At 48.8% G+C, this 26493-nt stretch overlaps 4 protein-coding genes across 4 annotated transcripts; 2 read left to right on the top strand and 2 right to left on the bottom strand.

Annotated features, from left to right (window-relative positions):
* Nucleotides 1–12899: 12899 nt before the first annotated feature.
* On the top strand, nucleotides 12900–14004 carry UCRPA7_5329 (putative short-chain dehydrogenase reductase family protein; the record flags this gene model as incomplete). Its single annotated transcript, XM_007917876.1, has 3 exons — nucleotides 12900–13483; nucleotides 13548–13823; nucleotides 13884–14004. 3 exons carry the CDS (start codon nucleotides 12900–12902, stop codon nucleotides 14002–14004), a joined length of 981 nt encoding a protein of 326 aa, XP_007916067.1.
* A 1772-nt stretch (nucleotides 14005–15776) lies between these two features.
* UCRPA7_5328 (putative mitochondrial-processing peptidase subunit alpha protein) lies at nucleotides 15777–17578 on the bottom strand (the record flags this gene model as incomplete). Its single annotated transcript, XM_007917875.1, has 2 exons — nucleotides 15777–17387; nucleotides 17447–17578. 2 exons carry the CDS (start codon nucleotides 17576–17578, stop codon nucleotides 15777–15779), a joined length of 1743 nt encoding a protein of 580 aa, XP_007916066.1.
* Nucleotides 17579–18259: 681 nt separating this feature from the next.
* UCRPA7_5327 (hypothetical protein) lies at nucleotides 18260–19936 on the bottom strand (the record flags this gene model as incomplete). Its single annotated transcript, XM_007917874.1, has 1 exon — nucleotides 18260–19936. The coding sequence occupies one exon, from the start codon at nucleotides 19934–19936 to the stop codon at nucleotides 18260–18262; it is 1677 nt and encodes a 558-aa protein (XP_007916065.1).
* A 4828-nt stretch (nucleotides 19937–24764) lies between these two features.
* Nucleotides 24765–26422, top strand: UCRPA7_5326 (hypothetical protein; the record flags this gene model as incomplete). Its single annotated transcript, XM_007917873.1, has 4 exons — nucleotides 24765–24876; nucleotides 25104–25898; nucleotides 26073–26324; nucleotides 26385–26422. 4 exons carry the CDS (start codon nucleotides 24765–24767, stop codon nucleotides 26420–26422), a joined length of 1197 nt encoding a protein of 398 aa, XP_007916064.1.
* Between the last annotated feature and the right edge of the window lie 71 nt (nucleotides 26423–26493).

Raw genomic sequence — 26493 nt, 5'->3', positions numbered from 1 at the left:
AGTCCTCGTTCTTGTCGAATATAATGAATTCATCGTGCTGCAGCGTACCGGATGCAATGAGCCTATCGCCAAGTGAGACACCGCACATTCCTGCGCCAACAATGACACAAAAAATGCGGTGCGTATCATATTCTGTATGGTTCATTGTGGCCACACAAATGATACGTGATTGAGGTGATTTACTGCTAGGAATTTTGCTTTACAGTGATGACTGTTGGAAGCATTGCAACGCATATTATTTAGATGGCCTCACGCCAACATCATGATAATAGCCATAAGTGCGCGATCAAAGCACTACTATTGAAAATGGACAGACCATTTGCCATCGTTGTCCATAGTACGACAATTAGGGCGCCGAAGGCCCGCCTCCACCACTCTCCGTTCGCTACGAATGTGGATTTCGGTTTCGACGGGTCCCGAGGTCCGCTGCCAGGAAGAGACGCGGACTCTGGAATCCGGATGGCCGGGCTATTTTAGACTAAGCCAGGGTGGCTGAATAATTTGGTACTCGTAAGTCTATAGTGGCAGACAATTACGACTGACTAATTGAATCAAAGCCAGTTGAGTTCAAGAGATTCTGCGGTGTCTTCAAGGCTTGCCTTTCACTGCCAGAATTAAATTTGATGACTGCACCGAGATCTACTTGGAAAGGATGCACTACGATGCACATATCAGGATTCCAACAAGAAATGGTCCTTCAGATGCTGGATAAAGGAGACAGTCAATCACAGATTGTAGTAATGAGTTTTTATTACTCCATCGACTACAGATTGGCTATATGCCACAGACAAACAAGCTGCATGTCTGTGACTGGGGATTAAAGGCCATTACGCCACTCAAGTAATGGCTCCTATTGCCCCCAACGAAGTGAAAACAATTCAACATGCTATATACTAGTCCTACTCTTTATCAAGATCTCATAATCTGGATCAGGCGAGACCTAATACTTTGTCAGCTTACACCGGAACGCTAAGGCAGCTACAAGACTCACAATTGCTTCAAACTCTACACTCTTAGGCCTATCTTTTCCTGGTTGAAGCTGAAGGTCATAATTCAGAATGAGCTCTGCAAGAATCAGCTTGATGTTGAGATGGCCCAGATATCGTCCTGGGCAGGCATGTCTGCCATAACCAAAAGAAAGATCCGTCTTCGATACACTGACGTAGAGATGCTTGTTTTCCTCGCCTAGATTTTGTCTCTGTTTATAGAATCTGAGACCGTCAAATGTTTTGGGATTGTCGTAGTATTTTTCGTCTACGTGTATTGAACATGTGTTGGTTTCTAGCTTAGTTCCCCTGGGGATGAAAGTGCCATCTGGAAGAACGAGATCCGCTGTCGCTGCACGTTGAAAAGTGGCTATCACAAACTTATTAGTGATAAGTTGTGCATTTAGTAGGTGTTTCACTAACTTAGATCTGGAGCAGAAAGACGCTGACTCTCTTTGATAAAGCTGTCTAGTTTCTTCAGTGCCGAGATAGACTCTTTTGAAAAAGACTGGTCTGCATTTCGAGGGACTGATTCGATCTCGTCTCGCAATATGGGCAAATACTCCGGGTATGTAGCTAAGTCGTATATTGCTTGGGTAATGGAAGCAAATGTAGTGACAGTGCCAACAGCAACCAAAGTCATTTGATATAATAATTGCTTTTCAACGTCGTCAGCCAGGATGCTGTTCTTGCCTGAGCTCAGGTGGTCTAGCATAGAAGGCGGATCCTCCAAATCAGACCCCCTTTTATGCCTTTCGCGAATCGATAAAACCACCCTCTTTCGAGCAATCCGCCATTGGTCTTGAATTGCAGATCTTTCCGGAATAAATCGATAGACAAATGGTCGTAAGTATGGATGCCATTCTTTGAGCGCCCGGATGCAGTCGAACACGGATAAAACATAGCTTGTAGAAGCTGTGACCCATTCTTCGTCGAGACTTGCAGCAGTGCTTTGGAAGACCCGTGAATTATTGATACCGACCAATTTCAGAATCCTGTCATGAACGTTAAGACTTATCCAGTCTGCCTCTTAGATGTTAGTATCAACGTCCTAGTTGGCGGAGGAGAATGGATTGAATACAGACCCTTATGCACTCCTAGCAAGTTGGGCATGTGTTCTTGTACTATTTTATGCAATATTGGTGTAAATGAAGCTAATCTCGTCAGCATCTAGAGACAATCCACTGAACAAAAGTCACCCACGAAGAGATGGTGTCATGCCACCTCTTATGGCATGAATCACGTATTCTGGAGGTCCACCGAAGTACGTGTATTTCATTTGCATATCCTATGACGTTTGAGTCTTAATCCGCAAAATAGCTCGAGAAGTAGACATACATTGTCTATCGATGCTTTGAAGCTTAAATGAGGATGGTTTTTTAGATCGTCAAGATATTGCGGTGGCAGTACAACTTTCACTCCTAAAACTCTATTAGTTGCTGATTCTGCAACATAGAAATTGTTTACTTGCCGTCTCTTGTATCAATACCAAAAACCCGATCAGGAAACTCCAAAAGTTGTTAGTGCAAAGTGCCTCATTCGGTGAAGGATCGTACCTGGGCGTGTCCTTTAGCCATTACTTCTCTCGGTCGGTAGCAGTATGCTAATGCACGAGCCCTTGCACTCTGCATCTCATTCGCCAACAATATTGGAACGTTGAGCTTTCGTCGAAACTTCAAATGAGCCGCGAACATCATCAAAACTGAGCAGAGAATGCCAATATATGTCCATGTCGAAAAAAATCCTGTTGTATCGATCCATATTGCCATCACCTCGTTGAAGAGCCCTGGCCTACACCTCGCTGTTGCGTTCAATACCATGATACCCGGACATATGCTATGGCTGAAAGGTCAGTGTCGAAATTACGAGAAAAAGAATACCTCGTGATCGACTTCTTCAAGCACATCACGCTGAGCATTTTGATATTGTTGTCAATTCTCAGACGCGAGGTAGGCACTTTGCCCTTACACACAATAATGACGAACAATGTTTCCATTTTCCTTATCTCAATTAGCTCGTGGGTCTCCGGGATGGAGCCCGGGGTCCGCCGGGCCGGGGTATAAGGGCCCTAGCAGTCCTCCACCGACACCTTCGAGCATTGATGATAGGAGTAGATTACAAATCTAAACGTCACGTTCGATGGAAAGTTCCGATTTGGTTTGAACTAATGGTTTGCATTCGATTCGCGAAGTGTGCATATTTCACTCATCCATCCATTGTAATACACTTGAAAGTCCCAATCTCTGTTCTGTTTTAGCGCCGAGAGGGTTGGTTGTTGGACCCAGTCTCATCCCCCTTCAAATCGAAACCTACTCGCCAAAATCAATGGACAACTCTGACATTCATTATGCAAGCCACGTTACGGAGCCTTGAGGGTAGGACAGCTTTGATTTCCGGGTCCTCAACTGGCATAGGAGCAGCTATTGCAGTCGAACTGTCACAACGCGGTGCAAATATAGTCCTAAACTATCCATTTGAACATTTGGCAGAAGAGTGCAATGATGTTGGCTCGAGGTTAATGACTCCATGGATTGCGGTGTGCGCCGACCTGTCAACCGTTCAAGGGCCGGCACAGTTAGTTGGAGCTGCCGTAGCTCGCTTTGGCCATATCGATATACTTGTCAACAATGCTGCTGTAGTCCCACATGGAGCGACCTGGTCTGTAACAGCAGAGACGTGGGATAACACATTCAATCTCAACACACGAGGCACATTCCTCCTGACCCAGGCTGTCCTCCCTCATCTACGCCCATACAAAGCATCGACACCACCCTCGCTAGCAGGCGTGAAAAATGGATCCAGAATTATCTGTATTGGCTCTGGTACTAGTCGACAGCCTCAACCAGACTTACTAGTCTACTCGGCTACCAAGGGAGCATTGGACTCAATGATCAGGGTATGGGCAAAGGAACTACCACCTGTATATGGCTGTACAGTAAACGGCGTTGCACCTGGTCCTGTCAATACAGAAACATTCCAACGAGGGGCAGGAGGCGCGTTACAACAGATCATGGACGAATTCGATAAAGAGACCCCATGCGAAGGCTGCCTCGCCGAACCGGCTGATGTTGCATGGACTGTCGCCTGGCTCGCGGAAGATCGGTCAAAATGGGTCAATGGAGAGTATATCATGGTAAACGGTGGCCTTATGATGGTGTAATTTGATCTGAACTGAGAATCTGGGAACATGTCATTTTCATTATTACATGTAGATTATTGGACTCTGCATAAATAACGAACTCACTGCAGAGATTGAAGAAGATTCGAATGAAGCTCATGCTGATAGCGTTGTAAGTAAGCCTTTCTTGAAAGGCTTTCTCTGAAGGAATCATTCCCATGCTCTGGATGTGTCTTAACTATGCGTGATAAAAGTAACAGTAGAACTAGGCTGTGATTCTATGCAATGTAAGCAACGGTAATAAGATAGAGTAAACATGAACCCTGTTCGGATGTGCTCGGTGCGGCCGATTTTCGGTCCCGTGCTCGGTGTCCGTCTGCTCCGGCTCTATTCTCAGAGCATAAAATCCACTGGTACTTCTCATCACCCCCCGTGATTGACATTAATGTCTTGATTAGACTGATTCCACTGTATTTGATTACCTATACCGAGATTATGGCCATCATCGCAGTCGCTGGTGGTTTAGGAGACCTTGGTCGAACAATTGCAGAAGAAATTGCTAGAAACTCAAAGCATCAAGTGTATATTCTCACAAGACGAGTAGGTGCAGAATATCTAATATGGGAAAAAACGAACCTTGATGAGGATTATAGGTGGACCCATACTCTGTATCACGCCATACGCCAAAGGGTGTGCAGGCAGTCATTGAAGTTCAATACAACAAGCCTCAGTCAATCTGCAATACCTTACGCGATCTCAAGGTCGACACTGCGATCTCGGCCTTGAACCTTTTCTGGCCTGGGGCAGCTGCCGCTCAGATCAGTCTTATCCAGGCAGCGGCGCTCTCGGGCACAGTAACAAAGTTCATTCCTAGTGAATTTAATATTGACTACAATAGTCCTGAAGAGTGATGATTTCTGAAAGACAAACGTCTTCGAGGGAGTAGCTATGCTAATAGAATATGTAGGAAGATGCCGTACCCTCCAAGACAAGATCACTTACGCGCGGTTGAGGAATTGAAACGTCACCCAACGCTGACGTATACACTAATACGCAACGGCTTCTTTATGGATTACCTCGGGCTGCCATACACAGAAACAAACCTTCACCCCCTTTATTGTGTGTTGGACTTGCGGTCTGCCAAGGCAGTAATACCTGGCGATGGGACCCAGCCTGTTATTTTCACCCACTCACGAGACGTAGGCAGCTTTCTTGCTATGTTAGTCGATCTGCCAGCCAGTCAGTGGCCTCTGGAGTCTGCAATTGTAGGAGAAAGAGTTACATTAAACGAATTAGTCGATCTTGTGGAGAAGGTTACTGGTATGTTATGTTTACTGGCACCAGATGTCTTATTCTGTAATCATGATATAAGTATGCTCACTCACAAACCCGAAATTGTTCAGGCAGAAAATTCTCCAGAACCTACGACTCGATCCAAGACGTGAAGAATAATGTCACAACAGAATTACCGTCGAACATTTCTTGTTATGGTCATTTCCCTAATGGGAAGGATGACCTTGACACAATAATCTGCACGCAGATGGTGGGCATGGATGCCGGGGTTTTCGACATACAGGGAACAAAGCTACATCAACTGTTTCCCGACGTGGAAAGAACGCGACTTGAAAGATTTCTCGTAGGATGTTGGCAGAACAGGGGAAACGTAGAAATCTAAGCAAGGTTCAACAATGTTTGGACAGCGAGGGCTACAACTGATGTGCTGTGTAAGCCGAAATAAGAGCCGTTATTAGTAACAGGAGACGCCAAAGTAACAATGCAACGATGACACGATACATCCGCTACAGCAGCAGCCATTCCCAAATTAAGAAAATCTGTACAGTAAATGCTCGTCAGATAGCTCAGATGTCCAACAAATCCCTGTGTTGTTAAGGATGATGTATAGGTCCGCTATCTGCGCATGAACGTCTTTCTTGGTGCTGGGGAGTGGCCGTTCAAGTCAAAGGTTGCCGGCAACCAGCCCATGCCATCTACTACAATTGCCGAATGATCATACACACCGTTCCAATAGTTAGAAAAGGAGTTGGTTATGAAGCACAATGATCTACCGATGGTGGTATAGGTTGATACAACTTTGAAATAGGTTAGGTTAAGTCCATGAGAACTCTGTTGTTCTTGCATTTGTGCTGCAAGACAATGCGTACAATCCAGGATAGATTGACCTATAGACGAGATCCTATGTTCTTCAATACTTGTGAGACATACCTCTAGGCGTCATACATACACTTCAAGCCCATGTAAACTTGATGTTGATTTGCCCAAACCCGGGAAGTCATGTGTCTACTACAATTGTCTTATCTAGAAATGCGGAAACACATTTGTCCACTGGGGTGTCTGGTATGCCATCTCTGGTAGCTCCCTAATACTAATAAATGCCTCCACGACAATAAAAACGCGCGCCAATAACAAGCTGAATCCGCAGATGAAAACGACAATGCCGAGCCCGACACTCTCAAACCAATTCTTCTCGCCATCCATCCAATGCTCCCAGAAATCATTCAGCCGGGGATATCTTGTGACCACGAAGTTTAAGATCACCCATAATCCACCGCAGAAGCCAATGTAGGAGGACGATGCACGCCAAAACCATTTCTCGACACTGGTCGGAAAATGGTCATTCCATGCAGCAGCATGAATGCCACCATAACAAAAGTTCGCTAACCACAGCACCATGCCTACAATGAGGCCGTCAACATTTCGAAGAAGATCGTTTGAGGGCCAATTTTGAATGTGATCCGCTATTAGCTGTTCCGACTTGAGGTGGATGCATCTTTTTCCATCTACAGGATGCACTAACATCACGCGGTCTGTGAAGAGCCCATGATCATTCCCAAGAGCCTTCTTGATGAGGGACCATCGTGTCTCCTCTGTCTTAGAAGGCTCATCTTCGACAGCCCGTTGGTCCACGACGCGAGGTTTTCTCTCGAAGAACGCAGTCCCCTGTTCCTTTTCTCTCTTTGCCTGCAGCTCAACCGCACAAGAGGAGGGTGCCTGTTGAATAACTATGGATCGATCCATAATGAGATTTGTCCTTACTTGCTCTTCCTGCGTGACTAGAGAGCTCTTCATACCGACTCCCTGCTTCCCGAATGTATTTCGAGGCTGAATCAAGTTTGGAAAAGACGCTCGTAGGCATATTGTTTCGACTTCGGGAACCTTCGAGTAGAGACTGAGATGTGCGATCAAGGTCTTGACTATTGTCTGTGACTTCATCCTATCTGGACTAATGTATCCACTTGCCTCACTGCTGGAATACATAAGAGCAGCAAGTGCAGACTGATTTTCGTCGCGGATCACGATCGGTTCATTTGGAAGCAGAGGCTTGTTCCACCAGAAAACATACATCGCAAAGGCACATAGGCTATACCATATACATGAATAAGTATTAGTATATCAATAACCAATGGTCTCAGAAACTCAGATGTGTGCCACCGTATTCACTTCGAGTACAGTGACTGGAAGTTTGAAAGCAAGGCGCCCAATAACCTGTATAAGCATCCATGTGGCTTGCACAATTACGGTCGCTTTTGCCAGGTCGTTTGCTTTACTCTTGTCCTCAATTTCCTCTTTTTCGACATATGGAAGGCTTCCATATTTTGCCAGAAAGGCGATCCCTCGCCCTGTAATTGTAAGCCTTTGGGCTTTCTGTGATTCACTGTCCGGGACCCCAGAAATTGCTTTTTTCATTCCTTCAAGCTCGAAAGCAAAGCCGCCAGTGCATGCAAAGAAACTATGCGCCATAGTCCACTCGAGGCGACGCTTGCCCATACGAAAACTATTATCGTCATTTTTCAAGATGTCCTCGACTAATTTCTGTAAGATTTTGGCGGAGGACCACTGTCTCCAAGCAGTAAAAACAACAAGCTCGGGAGCGTAGATACCGGTGACGATCCACCGCGCATTCAGCCAGATTGTCCGAGCCTTCGTTTGATTCTGTGGTGGAACATTGAGGTGCAGAGCCGACCAAACACACAAGATCAAGGTTAAAACACAGGATATAATTAACGACGGAGTTCCTCGCCCGTTCGGATCATCGATGTAGCCTACAAAACGATTCGTCGTGGACGTTATCTGCTTGGCTGTAAGATTAGAGCTTGCCATATTCTCAGTAACGGCACCTAGAACCAATTCATGGGGAACAGGGAACTAGAATCGCAAACATTCCCAGTCGTACATAAAATCACAGTGTCAAGATTATGGCGATGCGGCAAGTCACATTAAATAAATCTAGCACATTGTCAGTTATAAATAAGCGAGTTTCAGCTTTATGTATGTTGGTTGCATGGTTATCCCGACGTCTCGCCTCGTTCGCTGGCGGCTGCGAACAATCCAAGTAGAGTTATGGCCGAGGCCCGTGTGTGGCCTGCCAAGACTGGATGTTAGTGGCCGTAGGTCATTTGGTGACATGCATCTTTGTATTGAGAGTTGAATGCGCAAAATGTGCTAGAGTATACCTAGATTGAATTGGTTACGATCAAGTTGGCCAGTGTGTTTGACAGCCACGGGCGCTTAAAACGCGGGGGTTCAGTGACAGATCTGTCACCCACCAAACTCGAATCACGTTCGAGCGTCATTTTTCAATTTGAAGCGGCGCATAGCGGTCGGAAGAGTTTATCTCGTCTCACCTTTGATTTTCTATTCATCGTAAAAATTGTGATTTTATCGTCTATTCGGATGGCACAAAAGGCTGTAAGCGGTGAGCCTCGAGACGGCACATTAACCTGGAAAGATATCTGTAGGCCTGAAAACACACCTGTGGCATCGCCATGCTAACCAAGACCTTTACGCACAGTACCCTGGCAGAAGTAAGTTGTTTGGTACGTGAGTGAGATAGCAATACTTACTAGAACAGAGACAACGAGTTCATCCTGACTGGCTATCGGTTAGTATTGCTACATTATTGGTTAGCGTTCACAGAAGAGCTGACGACGTCATTAGCATCGCATCGTTTTCATATATTAGGTCATTGCGCACAGTATTCAAAATTCATAATGAAACGAGTATACAGCTATTTGCCCCCAGACACTCTGTCACTTGGACACTAATCGTGTATAGCGAATATATGGTCTCACTTGCTTGGGGCTGTTTGGTTTCTCTTGATGTTCATTCAGTTCATACAGCTTGAGAAGTTAGCCCATTGGATCGAGTGGCAAGACGCCATAGCTGTGGGACTCTACTATATTTGTGTTGTCGTATGCTTTGTACTCTCGACGATTTTCCATGCCTTCTCGGATCACAGCCCCGGCATGCATAAATTTGGCAACGAGCTCGACCACCTTGGCATCGTGCTCGTGATGTGGGGAACTGGCATATCCGGCACACATTTTGCCTTTTACTGTCGTGAATCTCTTCGAAATACCTACTTTGTCTTGCTCACTGGTACAGCATTGGGTTGTGCAGTGTTTACATTGCGGCCGAAGTTCAGACAGCCTGCCTACAGAACGACTCGATTCTTAATGTACGTCTTTCTCGGGGCCAGTCTCTTTGCCCCGGTAGTACATGGACTCTGGAGTTTCGGGAAGAATCTCGAAGAGATGATGAACCTCTCATCTTTTCTTGGACTGGCAGTTATCAACTTCTCAGGTGCTGCCCTGTACGCAGCACGAATTCCTGAGCGCTGGTTTCCTGGTACATTTGATCTTGTTGGCCAAAGTCATAACTGGATGCATGTCTTGGTGTTCACCGGGGCCGTCGTCCGCTTGATTGGATTGCTGGATGTTGCAGAACATTGGCAGACTGATATAATTAGAGATGCTTTGTGTGCTGCTGATAAATGAGGCGAGACAATGACCATTTGTTAAGGCCGGATAGCTAGCTATTGTCCCTGCGCGGCTAGTAATGGGAGTATACGGCATACTCAATAGCAATCGGTCTGGAATTATTCAGGGTCCGACAGATTCTGTGCGTTTCGGCTTAAAACGTCTTGTTCTCGTTTCACATTCAACTCCATCCCCGAGTCCCCACTGTAATCATTGTTGTTTGGCCGATGCTCGATAGGTGACATTACCATCTCTGCTCCTTAGTAATGTCAAGAGAGGTTAGTGGTTTAATGGGAGGGGGGTTATCTTACTTCATTCTCACTCGTTTGACTCAACTATAATTACTTACAATACAAGGATGGCTACAATTCATTCCCAGTACGTCCTCTTATCCTGAGGGCTTCTTTTTGTGTGTGTGCTATGTGATATCTTGAGAAGGTATTGATCTACAGTAGACACTGCTGCCCTGTTTCAATGTTCAAAGAAAGAGTTGCTGTCTGAAAAGACGAATTGAATTGTAGTATTCTTCCACGACTTTCAAATGTCCGTTTCACAAGCAGTAGTCTCTGTCTCTGAAGGTCTATATGTTCTATAATTACTTAGTCAACCCCAATGTAGGAGTCGTGATATCGTACACATTCTGCTAAACAATACAAACTTGACCACATGTCTGATGTTAACATGATCGAGAGTGAGGCTATTACTGTGCAATAGTGTCTGCAGGCATGGGTTGGTTGGCGGCAATCATCGGCTTAGGGGGCCATTCGCCAGCGTCAAAGAGACATTCAAGCGTATGAACCCCAGATTGCACAAACTGCGTGACTTTTTCTTCATCACCGAAGTCACTTCTGAGTTGTGACGGTAGTGTCACCACAGCAGAGCAGTTTGGAGGAACCGTCAGCTGCATGTAGAACTTGCCATCGTCACTCAGTGTCCAGTTGCAAGCGACCAATCCATACGGCCCGTTGAAGTGCACATTAGCACTTGTTATATTGCCTCCAGGTACTGGGCGAACTCGAATGACGCGCCATCCGGGCTCAAGGAGTAAGATGCCGCCGACAGAGGCATGCAACTAATCGGCAACAGCTCCTAGAGCATAATGGTTGAAACTTGTCATGGTCCCTGGGTTGATTCGGCCATCGGGCATCATACTATCCCAGCGTTCCCAGATCGTAGCAGCACCCATGGCGACCACAGGGTAGAGCCAACTCGGACATGTGGTCTCGAGTAACACACGGTATGCCAATCGAGGACGCCTCACAGTAGTGAGTGCGTGCGTAATCACCGGCGTTCCTGCAAATCCTGTGCTTATATGGAATCGAGCTGTTCGAACAAAGCCTATCGAGGGCTTTGGCAGCGGTAAGTGATGCTCCAGCCACTTCGAGCTGCGCAAAGAGGCCAATCTCCTCGCCATATCTGAAGCGAATACCGCCGTTGAAGCCGAGTCGTCCAGCATACCAACCCTCGCCAACCTCAGCAGCAATAGTGTTCTTCTGTCCGGGCCGTAATAGGGATGTCACATCCAGTATTCGGTATACTAGTCGGTGCTTGTAGCTCTGCCATCCAGGTGCCATGCACTCGTCGGTTACGCGCTGCCTATTGATCCAAGCTTCGAAAATACCAAGTGCAGTTTTGTATAGTCGAGCGCTGAATCCTGAGACAATATCTGCTGGTAGGGTAAAGTCTTTGCGGAAACAAATCGGCTGCAATGGGCCATTTTGGCCGATGCGTGTGGCCGATGTAATAAAATGTGCTCGTAGATCAGCCGGGTCAAGAAGAGCAGCTTCAACAGTTGAGGCTGGTGACCAGGGGCTTGGACTTTTAGAATCGTATGAGCTATCGGTTTGGCTTTTGCCGTATACACGGATGCGGACGGTCGCTACCTCTCGGGATCGAAGACTGCGCGCTGGCCAAGGTACAAGAACAGATTGATCACTGGTCACCTGGAATATTTCACTTCTCCCGACAGTAGTAAACGTGATTCCCACATCATACGAGCTTTAAATCCATGCTGGCGCGGTGGTCTCAGAGGTCTAGAATTGCCATGATAATCGCGGCTGCCTTGTTTCAACCCCTAAACCGCTGCGGTGGTGCTGATGGCGGTATAATATAATTGGTCAGAAAAATTAGTGCTAAAGCGGCCCGCCCGGACCAAAGGGCGCCTGGACCACTCAGACTGCGTCTCGTGTCCGTCATCTTCGAGTGGTATTTGGTGCGCAGATGCACAATTCTAGCGATAGATATACTGAATGACGAAATGTGCTTCATCTAATGACCACACAGACATAAATAATATTGACTCAACCTTGAATATTTGCTCCTGTGGTGGGAGTGTCGGAAGATGCCCAGTGGGAAAGCGAGCCTTGCTGATGTCCACGACTCAGCCTCATTCCCGTCTTCACAGCCAGGGCACATCCGTCCAGCGTTTGATAATTTCGACACACATCAACCAACCATAAGTCGAAAAGCAACAGTCTGTCGAAAACCTCCACCTGGCTAGTTCCGAGAGCTGAGAAGCCGAATGACGCGAATGAAAGAGCAACCGTTATGTCCGATGGGTGTCCAGCAGATAAAGCACTAAGCCTCTTCAAGAAACCACTTTCTGATTGGGTAAAATGCACTTCAACTGCAAATGGCCTAGTGCTAGCCTTGAGTCGGGCGACAGACTAATCCACAACCTCTTCTGTTAAGTAGTGCTAATCCGGTTTAGGAAATCACCTCTCATTTGTTAAGAAACCGCATCGCCACTTGGTCTTCTTTTGTCGGGCATCGGTCTTCAAGCTTCATGTGTCCCCAAGTAGACGACAATCGATCCGGTTTTAACCAAAGTCCGCTACTCATGAAAGTTAATCAGTCAAGACCACGCATTGCTGTGGAAATATAAATAACAATGGAGCTCTCAAGCCAAGTGACGTTCAGTTCTTCATTTTATATGTTATCATATAAACTCTATTCTAGACTTTAACTCACAATTCACAAGCTATTGGATTTCCCTACTCTAAGTTACAACCTCACAAAATGGATTCTGTACTTACGCAACGTCGCAACCTCCCTCTCCTTGCCACAACTGAGAATGTCTCTGGCAAAACCTACACCGTGACAGGTGCCAATACTGGCTTGGGCTACGAGGCGGCCAAACACTTGGTTGAGCTTGGTGCTGCCAAAGTCATCATAGCTGTCAGGAATGTCAGCTCAGGCGAGACTGCCAAGTCTGAGATTGAAAAAGCAACGGGGAAATCGAATGTAGCCGATGTCTGGGCTCTAGACCTGGCAAGCTATGATTCCGTGAAGGCATTTGCCGAGAAGGCTGTCACTGAACTGGAACGCATTGATGCGTTAATCGAGAACGCTGGTGTTGCTGCTCACGTGAGGACTTATGTCGAGGGACATTGGATCGGCAACACTGTTAACGTAATGAGCACGTTACTCCTTGCCGTCTTGCTGCTGCCCAAGATGAGCGAGACTGCCAAGAAATTCAACACTCTGCCGCATCTTGTTATTGTCACAAGTGATCGTGCGTTTGACTGCGAGGCTGAGTGGAACAGCATCAAAGATGACCCACTAAAGAAGATGGATGATGAAGCGATTCCAACCGTTAAGGGGTACGTATGGCTGGCATGCCATTCTCTTAAATCATGTGTAATCTCACTAATACCCATCTTGCAGTTATCCCCTTTCTAAGCTACTAGAGGTTCTAGCTGTTCGCCATCTAGCAACCCTAGTTCCCGTATCTCGCACGGGAGTTGTGCTAAATCTAGTATCCCCCGGTCTCTGCAAAACTAGCCTCAGTCGCAATGCTCCGGCAGCCTTCCGGGAGCGGCTTGTGGATATGCAAGAGAAGTACGGGCGAACTGCTGAAGACGGTAGCCGGACTCTGCTACATGCCGCTGTCGCAGGTAAAGAGAGCCACGGCTGCTCTCTTGACTCCTGTGAAATTAGCGAGTAAGTCGGCTTTCTCTACCGCCTTGTTGAGTCGCTGTGCTAACATGTTTGTGATTCAAGGGACAGAGTTCCTAGCTGGATTACCAGTGAGTATGCCAAGAAGGAGCAAAAAGACTTTTGGGAAGCAATTGCACAGGAGTTGGAGATTGCCAAGCCTGGTTGCGTGAAGGCCATCCTTTGAGATTGTTCACAGAGTCTTGCAACATTCAAATCGTCCCTTGCTAGTGTTATAGGCAATTAAGATTAGCTGAGTGCCTACAGCCTGCTGCCATCTTCAAGTGATATATCATGATCGGTCGAAACCGCTTCCCAACACTGTATCTGAAAATGATATAGAAAACGGGCACCATCTAGAACACCACAAATATTCTTTATCTCCGTCAACCCAAACTTATCTATGATGCTCTGCGCTTTTGACACTCGTGTCCCGAATCGCTGAATTTGCAGTCATAGCAAGAACATGACGAGATTCCCACAAAGGTAGACCTAGGCAAATGATAGCGCTACTTCAGATCCAGATGAAGCAATGACGGCGTACGCCTTGAAGAAGCCAAGACTGAAGGTATACCCAGTGCCATACAGGGTGAAAGGCAGAATGATCAAGAAACACCGACGGCAAGCACTGACCAAGCAAGAGTTCTTTGGGAGCGAATTTGTTGAGGGGTGAGTGCTGAAACTGGCACGACCGGCTCTCTCTTGCGAGCGAAATGTGACGTGATGGCGTCATCTGCAGACTCCTCGATATTGTAAGGTCTGGAAGTGTCTTGCTGAAGCTTCTCTGGGTCATTCTCCTCCTTGTCAAGCTCTTTGGCATTGGTGTTCTCATCTTCACAAGCAACGCCGTCGATGGTAAAAGGCTTCTTATCTGGAAATATTAGAGAGAGCAATACAACGGTAAAAGCCCGACACCAAGCGCCACAGCGTCGCCTGCAAGCGAATTGTAGGAGTCCCCGAGGCTGGTTACGGTTATTACGCCAGACCGAGCTTTTGTTGTTACTATCTAAGTGATAAGACCACTACAAAGCGCCAAGATTGGACTCCATCGAGCAGCAAGCGTGCTTGTGCCGTCCCAGAGCACTATGGAGGCCATCGGAAATGAGCCGCCCCCCATAAGGCAGCCGAAAATCTTCACGAGAAAACCCAACGAGATACCAACTGCGTGGAATATGCAGCATATAGCAGCGAGGGCTGCACCATATACTACGAGAACGGTCATTAGTGCTGCAGATGCATATAAGGCTGAGAATATCACTTACGGAAGAGACCAGCGATGGAGGCCAACAATAATGTTTTTGTTTCAGCTTTCGGGTTCCAGTATGTCTGGTAAATATCGAATGTCAGGAGCGAGCTGGCGGCAATACTCTCAGCAGATGTTGATGAAGTGACAGCCATGGATAGGAGGACAATTATCAGAGCAGCACTATGTTTGCCTAACAAGGCTTTAGCCGCTGCCGGGGCGGCCAACTCATCACTGACTTGTTGAAGGAAGAAGACCATAAGTGTTTTGTATCCGGATTATAACCTATGTAAAGCCTAACTCGCGGCCATCTCGGAGGCAAGACGCTGCGTTTATGTAATTGGTCGTATAATGACATGTACTCTCCGCTGTGACTGTTCCTTACCGGTTATACCTTAGTAATCACCGTTTGATACCACCCGCCCGGCAATGGCAGCGTGGTTTGTTGTTAGATGTTGATTACCTAGTCCCTTGGCATTAATGACATACAAGTTGTACCAACAGTAGTGAGCACTTCGTTCCATGTTTAAAAGATATAGATCTGTACAAGCGGCAGGAGGCAGTGGACACGAGACACGACAGCTGTTTTGTTTGAAAATCCTTGCGATAACGCCGGTTCTATACATAGGAGTAGTATTGTACATGGATGCATGCAATATGTCCCGCCCGATCTTGTCCGATTACACCTGACCCGTGAGTAAGTAGTTACAGTCATTTCACCGCTTCCCTAGTTGCCACCGATAGATCATGTCTTGGATCTCATCCCATGCAAGCTGTCTCGTGGAGACACCGGCTGCTTGGGCTTCCTGCAAGACAACCGTCGGTGCGCCACTACCTTTTCCGGGGTTGTCCACCATTCCGCTTACAACCATCTTCGCCACGCGGCGCAAGTCCGCCACGGTCAGGTCGTTGATCTTACGAGTCATCTCATGCACCGGCACCTTGCGGCCGTGGACTTGCACTTGCCTGCCGAGATCCTCTAGTTCGACCATTCGGCTCTCGAGGTTCATTAGCAGGCTCGAGCGAAGCTGGTTCTTTGCGCGGTTGACCTCGACCTCGCCCAGGGCCGAGAAGCCCGTGTCAAGAGTCAAGGCGCGGAGCTCACGACACATGACATCGAGCATCCTGGCAGTCCGCCCGGGATAGCACGAGGCTGAAATGCCGAACAATCCGGAATCAGTGTATGAGTGGTTGAATGCGATACAGGATTCAACCCAGCCGTGCTGATTGAGCACGTTGGTGTAGAGTCGTGAATACATGCCCTTACCAGGACCGCCGGCAGAAAATGAGCCGCCGCCGCCCAGTAGTGTTTGCAGTGTCGCGAGGGCGTAAATATCCTCAGAAGAGATAGGTAAGCCTTCGAATGCTAAATGGATATGGGTGAAAGTGGGCAGATTCGGGTTTAGTGGTGGTGGCTGAGGAGGAAGCGATAGGAAGCCTCCGGTGTAGTGAGCAGGGCGATAGAGATCATCGTCGGAGATTGAGATGGGATTCGTATTTAGAACAGAGGCATTGTTTGGTGCTGAAGTAGAGAGGTTCTTGAAGAAGGGTATCTTGGATAATAGTTTAGAAGGCTGTTGTGGAGGTGTAGAGGTGGAAGATGATGCTTGCGAGGATGCATCAGAACTCTCGGAGATCTGTGAGTCTATCGACGTCTCTGAACCAGTTCGGGACAGGGCCTGTGTTTCAGCACCTTTCATGTCACCGAAATGCTGCTCGGTCAGCTTCACAGCCTCGGCGTGAGGGATTCCTGCGTAAGCGACTACTATCCTCTCTGGCCGGAAGAAAGCATCTCTGTATGCCGTAATGACATTTTTGTCGATAGCTCCCAGGCGTTCTTGAGGGCATAATAACGGGTTGCCAAGCGTGTTGTCCTTGAATGCAGCCATGTGAACAAGTTCTGGTAGGATGAGTTCGGGCTTGGACCAAATCTCCTTGATCTCGTATTCTGCGGTCTCCAGCTGTTGTAGAATCTCGTCTTCTGTGAGTTGTGGGTCTCGAATCGTCTCGGCCAGCAGGCCGACGGTAGTGGGGATCGCAGCATTGAAGGTAGCCGCCTGGTACATCATGGATTCTCTTGACGAAGCACATTGTATGTTTCCGCCAAGACCCTCCACAGTCTCTAGAATCTCGTCCGCTGAATGCTTGGACGTTGACTTGAAAGCCAATCGGTCCATAATGTGGCTTGCGCCACGCAGATATTCGTTCTCATATCGCGAGCCTGCATCGATATAGACACCTACGCCGGAGAAAGCATCGGGAAGATCTTCGGACGCCACACGGATACCGTTCGACAGAGTCGTGATATTATCGCGTTCGGTTGGCTCCTTGGCTGGTGTTAGTTCATTCTCCTCGAGAGTCGCAGGCGTCAAATGACAGAACTTACTCGAGGTGATGGGTTTACGACACTGGCGAACGACCGCCTTGTGTGCAGGAATTGGGGCAGCGGACGATTCTTACCCAGTCTCAGGGAGGGGCGAGCCTGGGCTGCGAACCGAGAAGAGCAAGAGCGCAGCATGGTGCTGTGTTGGGCTCACGCAACGCTGTAAATCTCGTTGTCGTGGTGTAGAGTTGGGTGTCGCGACTTTTGCAGCTTCTTCTGAAAATGACGATTTGCCTGCCGCCACAGGCCCTGGGCACAACTCAGGGCCGTCGGATCGGAGCGCCCATTTTAGAGCATATCTAATCAGTCCCCACAATAAGAGGACACTCTACCTTGTAAAGCGCATAATTGTTGTTATAAAAGTATTATTCTTATATCCCATTTCAATGCACTTACCTCATATAGTAAGGCCCTCAGCGTGATGGAGGTTGCTTGGTGAAAATGGTCCACATATTCACATCAAGAGTCTCGAGTTCTCCAGGTGAACATAGCATATAGATACTTTCAATATGAATAGTCATCGAGTTTTGGGGTCCAATGATATGTATAAAATATAATCAGGTGCAAAGTATATATCTCGAGGTAGTGTCTGGCTAAAGTCAATCACCTCATTCTCACATGGCAGCAAATCATGAATTCCCAATGATTTATGCGAGAGTCAATGAGCGGCCGACCTATATACAATTCACGACTTTACATCTAGGCTCTTTCCACCTTAATGCATACTGGTATCTTGATGCACCAGTGTCCATCATGCAAAATCAAAACGCCAGAATGCTTGCATGCATATAATTTGATATTCAGAAGTCCGTTTTGTTACTCCGATGCATCAGACACCCGCCTTCGCCTGGCTACCTTCTTCTTTACTGGAGTAGTCTTTATGACACTTCCCACATGAGAGCCTTGTTTGCTGTGTATCTGTTTCTGTTTCAATTTTGGCTTTGGCTTTGATTTTGGCTTTGTTCTTGGCTTTGGTAGATGCTCTTCTCCCTCCTCTTCATCGTCTTCGTCATCCACCTCATCATCATCATCGTACTCTTCATCATAGCTCTTGGTTGAAGTCGCTGCCTCCCACAAGCTCATCAGATACATCACACATTGTACAAATACTCGCACAAAGGCAACCTCAAAGGCTTTTGCCATCGCCTCCTGGTCGTTGAGCTTATTTGAGTTTGTTACTTTTTGTTGTTTCTTGTTCTTGATCTGCACCGCCCGTTCTGGCTCCGATTCCGCTTCCTGTTCTTCCTCCTCTTGATCTCCTTCTCCAACATGGCTGTTGACCAGTGTTGTGGCAGACGTGAACTCGGATATCTCAGACACGTCTTCACGAACTATATCTCGTCTGACGGGTGGCTGCCGGCGAATCGGCATACTGAAGAAGTCACCAACTCTTGCAAGGTTGTCGAGTGTTGGCTCAGTGCGATCGGCCGACAATGACCTATCTTCCAGCAACCCTATCGGTTCGCCGTCTTCGATTTGAATCTGTGGTGGTGGGTTTGATGCCAGCATACCTCCAGGTGCAGCCGATGAACCGACGGTAGCGGGGTTATTTGAGGCGGCGGGCTCGTAGGGCAGCTGCTGAAATGTTGCTTGCTGAGAAGCAGGCATTTCCAGAGGGACCGAGTTGCGGTTCTCCAGCTCCATCGCTCTTTCCAAGCCTTTGGCTAGTTCATCTAGAGGTCGCCGCCTTCCGTAGAAGGCACCAACCAGCGTGGAGGATATGTCCTGCTCCTTCCGAGGCCGTGGCCCAAATTTTTTCTTCACTTTATCTTTCAACCTGCTGCCAATCTTCTCCAATTCTCCATCAATTTGAACTTTCATCAGAAAAGGTTGGCCGCTGTTCTCAAAGGCAAATGCCGTGTGGACCTTGTTCGCATGGTCCGGGTGCTTCTCGAGGTCATTTTCAGTCATGTCCCACTTCAGCCTTCGATATGCCCAGCTGGGGCCAGTCGGGCCAGGGTGCAAGCTGCCCTGAAATGTCCACTTGCTGGTATGCACAAACGACTTATTGAAGTTTACTCCAAGACCTCCGCCTCCATTTCCGAGCACGTTCGCTTCTGGCGTCAGATTGATTGTTCTCTGCTTATGCGCCATCTTCGTCGGCCCACCGAATTGTTTGGGGCCATACCATTCGGTGATCTGGACGGGACGGCCCGAGTCCAGAAGTGCTGGATCGCGGTAGTGATCCAAGGCGACATCATCGTCGTCCAAAGTCACCTGGATTGTTGCGGACGTAAGCTTGTGGCCTACCGGCTGGGTGAAGTTGAGATCCATATAGAGGATCCCCGCGGGGTTCTCGTCCTGGCCCAGGGTGCCCCATTGAGAGCGCCTGAAGAGGAACTTGATGTCGACAGTCACCTTGCCGATTGTTTCGTTTGCGATGGAAACGGCAGTCGAGGATGCATGGTCGAAACGCTTGAAGTCGTAACGTCCAGCTCTTCGATCCCACTTTCCGCTCTGTAAGACGGGGGTTGTCGCCGTAGTTGTCGCCATGACGCTCACAAACAGCTGCTGCTACAGGACTTAAACGCCCAGAGCTCTGCGGCGAAACGTCTTGAAGTTATTGAGTAGACCGACGGCAACAACGATGAACAAGGTGTGGATTAGAAATTATGGTCGTCAGAGGAGGGCTGTGAAGCTGCGCAGACCTGCGATCTCGTGCATGGCATGGGGGCTGCACCGCCCCCAAACTTGGGCCAGCCGCTCGCTCTATGATGCATCCTGCCGATCAGCTTCGCCAATCAGACCGATCGCGCCCCCAAAGCTGAGGCGCTGTTGCGCCATCACCAACCCCCTCAAGCCCCTCCTTGCCTTAATTTGGTACTACACGAGGGTAGCTCCACAAAGGCTTGCATGCGCTTGCAAGGTAGCCGAAGGAACAATGCCTCAGAACTGGACTCGAGCTCCTCGAGCCGTCCCGAGGGTGACGGCGCAAAGCCAAGCTCTTTAATCTTTTAACATGCGCTCGAGTCTGTCTCTCTGTAGGATGCCTCACCTAGCATAGTTTTGGTTTACAGTCGCTTCTTGGTTTCCCTGATATGCTCGATGGCGCATCGAATTAGACGTGAAGCCGATAGCTCTTCAAAGGACCAGAGAGCATCCGGCTCCACGATCGACATCGGGCGCGGCTCTGGGGACCGTTATTACGAAGAGGATGTCTACTATGACAGGGCGCCGCCGCCAAGGCCTATCCGGCGGCGCTCATCGTCGTTCAGGAATGATCGAGACCGAGACCTAGATCGATGGGACCGCATCGACCGCGAGCGGCGCCGGGACTATGAGCGGCGCCGTGAGCTTGACCGCGAGCGCGACCGATACGCCGATTACTACTCTAGCGACGACGAGATCGACATCCGAGTGAGAAGACGTTCGGATGAGCCATATCGTCGGGACCGCGCACACATGGGTAATCGACAACGAGGAGATTACTATGACGATCAGCTTCAATCCCGTCGTCAGCCCGCCTTTCTCAGAGATCCGCCACCCGAACCAGATGGACCTATTGTAGTCAGGCAAAGACCACCTTCTAATGTGCCGGATGACTGGCGAAATACTTCTGCACCATTAGTCCGCCATAATGGGGGTCGAATGGGGGGACCTCCTCCATCAAAAGGACCTCCGATAGACATACCGCCTCCTAGGCCTAGGAGCCCGGAGGTTATCATTCATCGTAGGCGCTCAAGCTCTGTTCATGATGAGCATGTGCCAGGCCTCTTCCAGACCCTATACGATGTTGGAGACCCGCAAGATGTCACAGTTCATCTCGAGCTTCCGATCGCCGATAACTTTGACGATGAGTTGGAAGATTTTGCTCAGCTGAAGAGAATGGGACATTTCAAAGCCGCCAAGGACTACTTCAAAGAGCATCTTGAGTCCCATCTCAGCCATCCCTACGTGTTTGTTCAGTACGCCGAGATGCTACTGGAGATGGGTGATTATAATACCTTTGACTCGCTGAATCCCGAAACTATCTTTGGTCCTGAGATAACCCCTCCAGACATCAATGGAGCTCCGCCCCGACGACGGGTGCCTATATCCCGTCGCCGGAGACCACGATCAGGATCCTGGTCAAGCTCTAGTACAATTACTCGGAGCATCAGCCCTCCACCTCCACCGCCCCCTGTCGTCATAGGAAGGAGGGAAAGAGACTCCAGGCCGATTGTTCGGGAACGGCGTGACTCTCCGGAATACCGCTCTGTCGAGACAAGGATAGTTGAGAGGGAGAGAGATCCACCTCTCCGGGAAAGAGAACGAGAGGATTTCATTATACGGCGATCAGACACAGAACCGTCCCGTGACCCAGTGACCATTCGCGAAAGAATAATAGAGAGGCCAAGCCCATCACCACCAAGAAGATCAAACCGACGGGTGATTGAGCGAAGGGACCGCTCAGTGAGCCCTCCTCGCAGAGTTGTAATTGAAAGAGAGATTATACGAGAAAGAGGACGGTCATTGTCAAGATCGAGGTCAAGATCACGATCGAGATCGCGGTCACGGAGTTCAGTCTTTGATCCGGACTATGATGAGATGTTCCTTTTGCGTTGGAATTGGCGACTCCTGAAGGCCCTTTGCATAATTCGTCGAAAGGGAACGATACACGAGGCCCTGGACGAGGCCACAGCAGCATTAGATGATCTCGACTTTGGTCCGATGATGGGTTCTACCGAGATTCAAATTGTCGCCCTTTCGCTGAAGATATTTGCTCATATCCGATTGTTTCTTCCTAGTATATTCGACAAAGAAATTTCTGGTTATGCGGAAGAATGGATCGACTGGCCTGAGCTTTACAGATATCTACTGGCACATGGACGCATATGGGACTTCAGAGATATCTTCACAGCAGCCTTCTCCGCCTTCGGCAGCGAACAAGCTTGTGATGAGTTCTTTGGAACCCAAAATTGCCGAGACCAAATCATTCAAGACTGGGTGAACGATGAATATGACGAGTCAACTGTTCTGGCACATCTCGATATACTTATGTATATGATTCTCGAGGTTGAGTTGACTAAGGACAATCTCAGCAGTATGCAGGCGTCGCTCGCAGATGCGAAAGCTCTTGCAGAACGGATACAGCAGCTGCACCCGAACGCCATGAAAACTCGGCCTTTCCTGCGGTGGGTCATTGCCAAGTCAGCCGAGACGAGGTGCAAAGAAGTCAACAACCTGACAGACTCGTTCCGGGAGCTTTTTGAGTATCTGGGTAACTTTGCTGGCCTTGCGTTCTATCGTCGGGAGTGGATCAAACTTCCAGTCTATGTGCCACAAGGCTCTGAAGACCCGCGCTGGACAATTCCTGATCTACCGCCAGAGGCCAATATTCCTGTTCTAATGACCTTAAAGGTTGCAAGGCAGTTACAAGACTATCCTACCCAGGTGATGTGCTATAAACTGCTCATCTTGGGTTCTCAAGAGCCGCAGAAGTACTTTGATGAGCTCGCTTATTTGCAGAAGACAGTCCAAGGAGACAATGAAAGCCACCTGCACAATTCTCTATCAAGATACCTAACATGCAAAGACATGACTGAACGTCAACATCTCCTCAACGAAATTAAGCAGTCAAAAGATTGGACCAAGGAGGGAGTTCTCAGAGATCCTGAAATCTATTGGGCACGAGACTTCGTTCAGCGAGCCCTCGAGCGTCAGCTAGAAGGACGGAACTCCGTTGTGCCCCTGCGAGAATCGCCACAGGTCTACTTTCGGTACCTTCCTGATCACGTCCAGCATTTCATCCGACAACATGCAGGACCGGGGATAATTGTTCCTCCTCCGCGGCCAAGTCGACACCCAAGGAGAGGAGGGCCCGATGATGACTGGGATTCGTATGGCCCAGGACGACGACCAGGTCCTACAGGTCCTGTGGGTCCACCTCCTGCTGCTCCTCCACGTCCCAATGCAATCCAATCTCAAAATTCATGGATGTCTAATGGCTCAATGTCGATGCCTCCGAGACCGCCGCCTCCGGGAGCTTTTCAGCGAAATAATAGTGAGGATAATGCCCTGGTTCCCCGGCAGCATCAACTTCCAGCCCCAGAAACCCCTCAGATCGGGAATGCAAATGGAAATCCCGTCAGACGAGTCCCCAAAGCTGTAGGCTTCAAAGAAAACACTCCTGATGCCGAGTCTCAAAGTGCTACATCGTATATCAGTGATGAGGAGTCGAATCCCGATAATTTCAAGCTGAGATTTCCGGATGGCTTAAAGTTCAACATAGATGATAAAGATATGAGCGATAATGCAACGATAACTCTTACCATTCAGGATGATAAGAAACCGGGAGAAGAGACTGTCGTCAACTGGAAGCGTGAGGGCGGATTTGTTTCTCACAGTATACACCGCAAGCAGCGAGACAAACGTAACAGCACGTCCGCAGATGGGACCTCACACGTGGATGACGGAAGTCAGGTGAATAGCCGTCGTTCAAGTCAACCTCCAAACATGGTTCGAGATATTGTGGTGTTTGAGGGAGGATATTGGGATGAATGGATGCGTCGCCATAGTGCACCCCAGCGGATGCCGATGCACGATGAATATCACGATCATGGCTTTAACGATGATGTACACGAATATGATGATCCGGTTTTAGCCGGGGAGACTCCTTACTACGATGATTGGGCCCAAGAACCCGTTCATCTTAGACGGGACGGTGAAGAGGCGGAAACACGGTTTACGTGGCGAGGCGATCAACCAGATGCCGAGGATGATCATCCTGAGGTTCCTCATCCATATCAACCCAATGGCTCATCATTTCAATTCTTTCCACCGCCGCCAGATTTCTCCGGTCATCAGGCACAATTACAGAGAGACAGGGAAGCGCTAGAATTGGAAAGACAGAGGTTTCAACTCGAACGCGAGAAATTTGAACTTGAGAAGCAACGAAGAGAGCTGAAAGATTTACAGGCAGCTGCGGAAGCTCAAGCGAAGGAGCGGGAACTGGCAGCGAAGCAAGCGAAAGAGCGAGAAGAAGAGCTCCTCAAGCGCGAAGAGGAAATTGCGAAGTTGAAGAAAAGTCAAGAGGAGATGGAAGCGCGTAGGGATGAAAGGACTGCCGAAACTGAGACTATCCGCAACATCAGACGCGCTTCTATTTCCAGGGGGAAGCTTTTCACTGAAAGGGATGCGGATGATGAGCGAGAATATCGCTCACCACCTCCCGAAGTCGTGGGCGACGATGATGGATGGGGAGGCTTTGCCACGAAGAAGGGCAAAAAGAGAAAAGGTAAAGTGGCATCTGAAGAAAGACGATCGAGAACGGAAGAGGCACATTCTACTCAGGTACCTGACTCATCAGATTTTCCTGGAGTTGACGGACCTTCTACACGATATGACCGCACATCTTCTCCAGCTCGAGCAACTAGCAAAGGCCCTCACAAAGGTGCCACTGGAGCTAACGAACCACATGATCAGACTGAAGAGTGGTATTCGTATAACTCCACGTCATCAAGACACCGCAGAAAGAAGAGCAAGGCTTTGGATGTATCCGAAGCTGACAGATTGAGGGAGAGAATATTTGACACTGATGGCGATCTACTCTCCGAGCCCATAGCTTCGGATACGTTGAAGCCCAAGCCCAAGTCTGTTCGCACTTCTGTAATTGTAGACACGGAGCCGTTGAGATCTCGAAGCGACGATACAGGGAGAGCTGAACATGTTGCATCCAAAGTGCCAGGTATTAGTAGGCACAAGGTCAAGAAGCCGGCTACCAGCACATCATACTACTTCGGCGGGCCCGAAGGTATCGAAGCTGAGCCCGAAGTCCTCGATGATGAATGGGAAATTCCGTCCAAATCGAAGAAAGTATCAAAGAGGACGACGGTCACCACCCAGGATCCGAAGCCAGCTGAGACAACAATACCAGCCCCAATCACTGACAAAGAAGAGGCTGATATTCTCGGCAACTTCGACACGTTCAAGCAAACCAAGAAGGAGAAGTGGCACGAGGTGCAAGAGACTGCCGCTCAGAACGAGCGTATTGCTAAGCGACCTCCTATCTCAAAGACAAGCCGAGATGGCGCCTCAACGCCTGCTGAAGGTGGCAAGCCTAGTGCAACTGAAAAGGAACGGTCGGCTCATGATCCCTGGGTACAGCTTGCTGAACGAGAGCAAGCCCGCCAAGCCCGTCGATCCAGCACTGGAGCAGACACGCCGACTTACCCAGCCGATGCGGACTCGACTGGTGTCTGGGACCAGTGGGATGATGTGAGGAAGAAACCCGCGAAGAAGGGCATTACCCGCCGTGAATCATATCGCGAGCCTTATGTTGACTCGACCGGGCGCCCAGCTGTACCCCCGGTTATCATCCACAAACACAACGATCCAAAGCCCGGCGACAGGCGCCTGACACGACGAGAGAAGGTTGAGGGATCGATGAGAAGCCAGGCTCTTGATGAGGATGGGCGGCGCCATGTCCGAGTGCGCGTTGAACAGCCTCGTCTCGCAACTGATAGTGATAGCGCGGGTGAGCTTGACAGGGAAGCACACGGGCGGATATCGCGATCTCGATCTCGATCAAGACGTCCACTGAGTGATGTAAAGATTGCAGCGCCAACGTCTGTACCACCGCAAGATCAGGAGGAGGCTACTCCCAGGAAGTCTGCAACCAGCTCTAAACCGGGACCTTCTACGGTCTCAGACTCAACCAAAGTTAGGCAACTAGAAGAGGACCTCGAGGAGGCAGAGAAGGAAGTCGATGCAGAGCTCGAAGCTGTCAAGAGACGCCAGAAGGAGATTTCGCCAAAGAAAGCAACCGTCACTGATCCGGGCCCAGATGAGCTTGATAGCGAAAAAGAGGAATTGTCTTCCAAGAGCAAGGGCAAGACGCCAGCAGCAGCAGGACGCAGCAAGCCGGATCCCCTAGAGCCGCCGGAGCCGGGGATCTCACGGAGTACGTTCTGACGTTGCCTACACCAGCTGTTTGAGCCCATTGCTAACATTTTCTCTACAGAACCAACCGTAACGGATGCGGAGAGCAGTGATGAGTGATGTCGGAGCAAGAGTGTTGATATGCTGTTGATCATGTTACGATTGAGCCATGTACCTATTTGTATTTGTAC

The sequence above is a fragment of the Phaeoacremonium minimum genome (genome assembly GCF_000392275.1).
Source record: "Phaeoacremonium minimum UCRPA7 unplaced genomic scaffold PA7_03_scaffold_410, whole genome shotgun sequence".
NCBI lineage: Eukaryota > Fungi > Ascomycota > Sordariomycetes > Togniniales > Togniniaceae > Phaeoacremonium > Phaeoacremonium minimum.
Note: the sequence above shows the minus strand (reverse complement) of the source record. Positions and strands in the feature narration are given on the sequence as shown.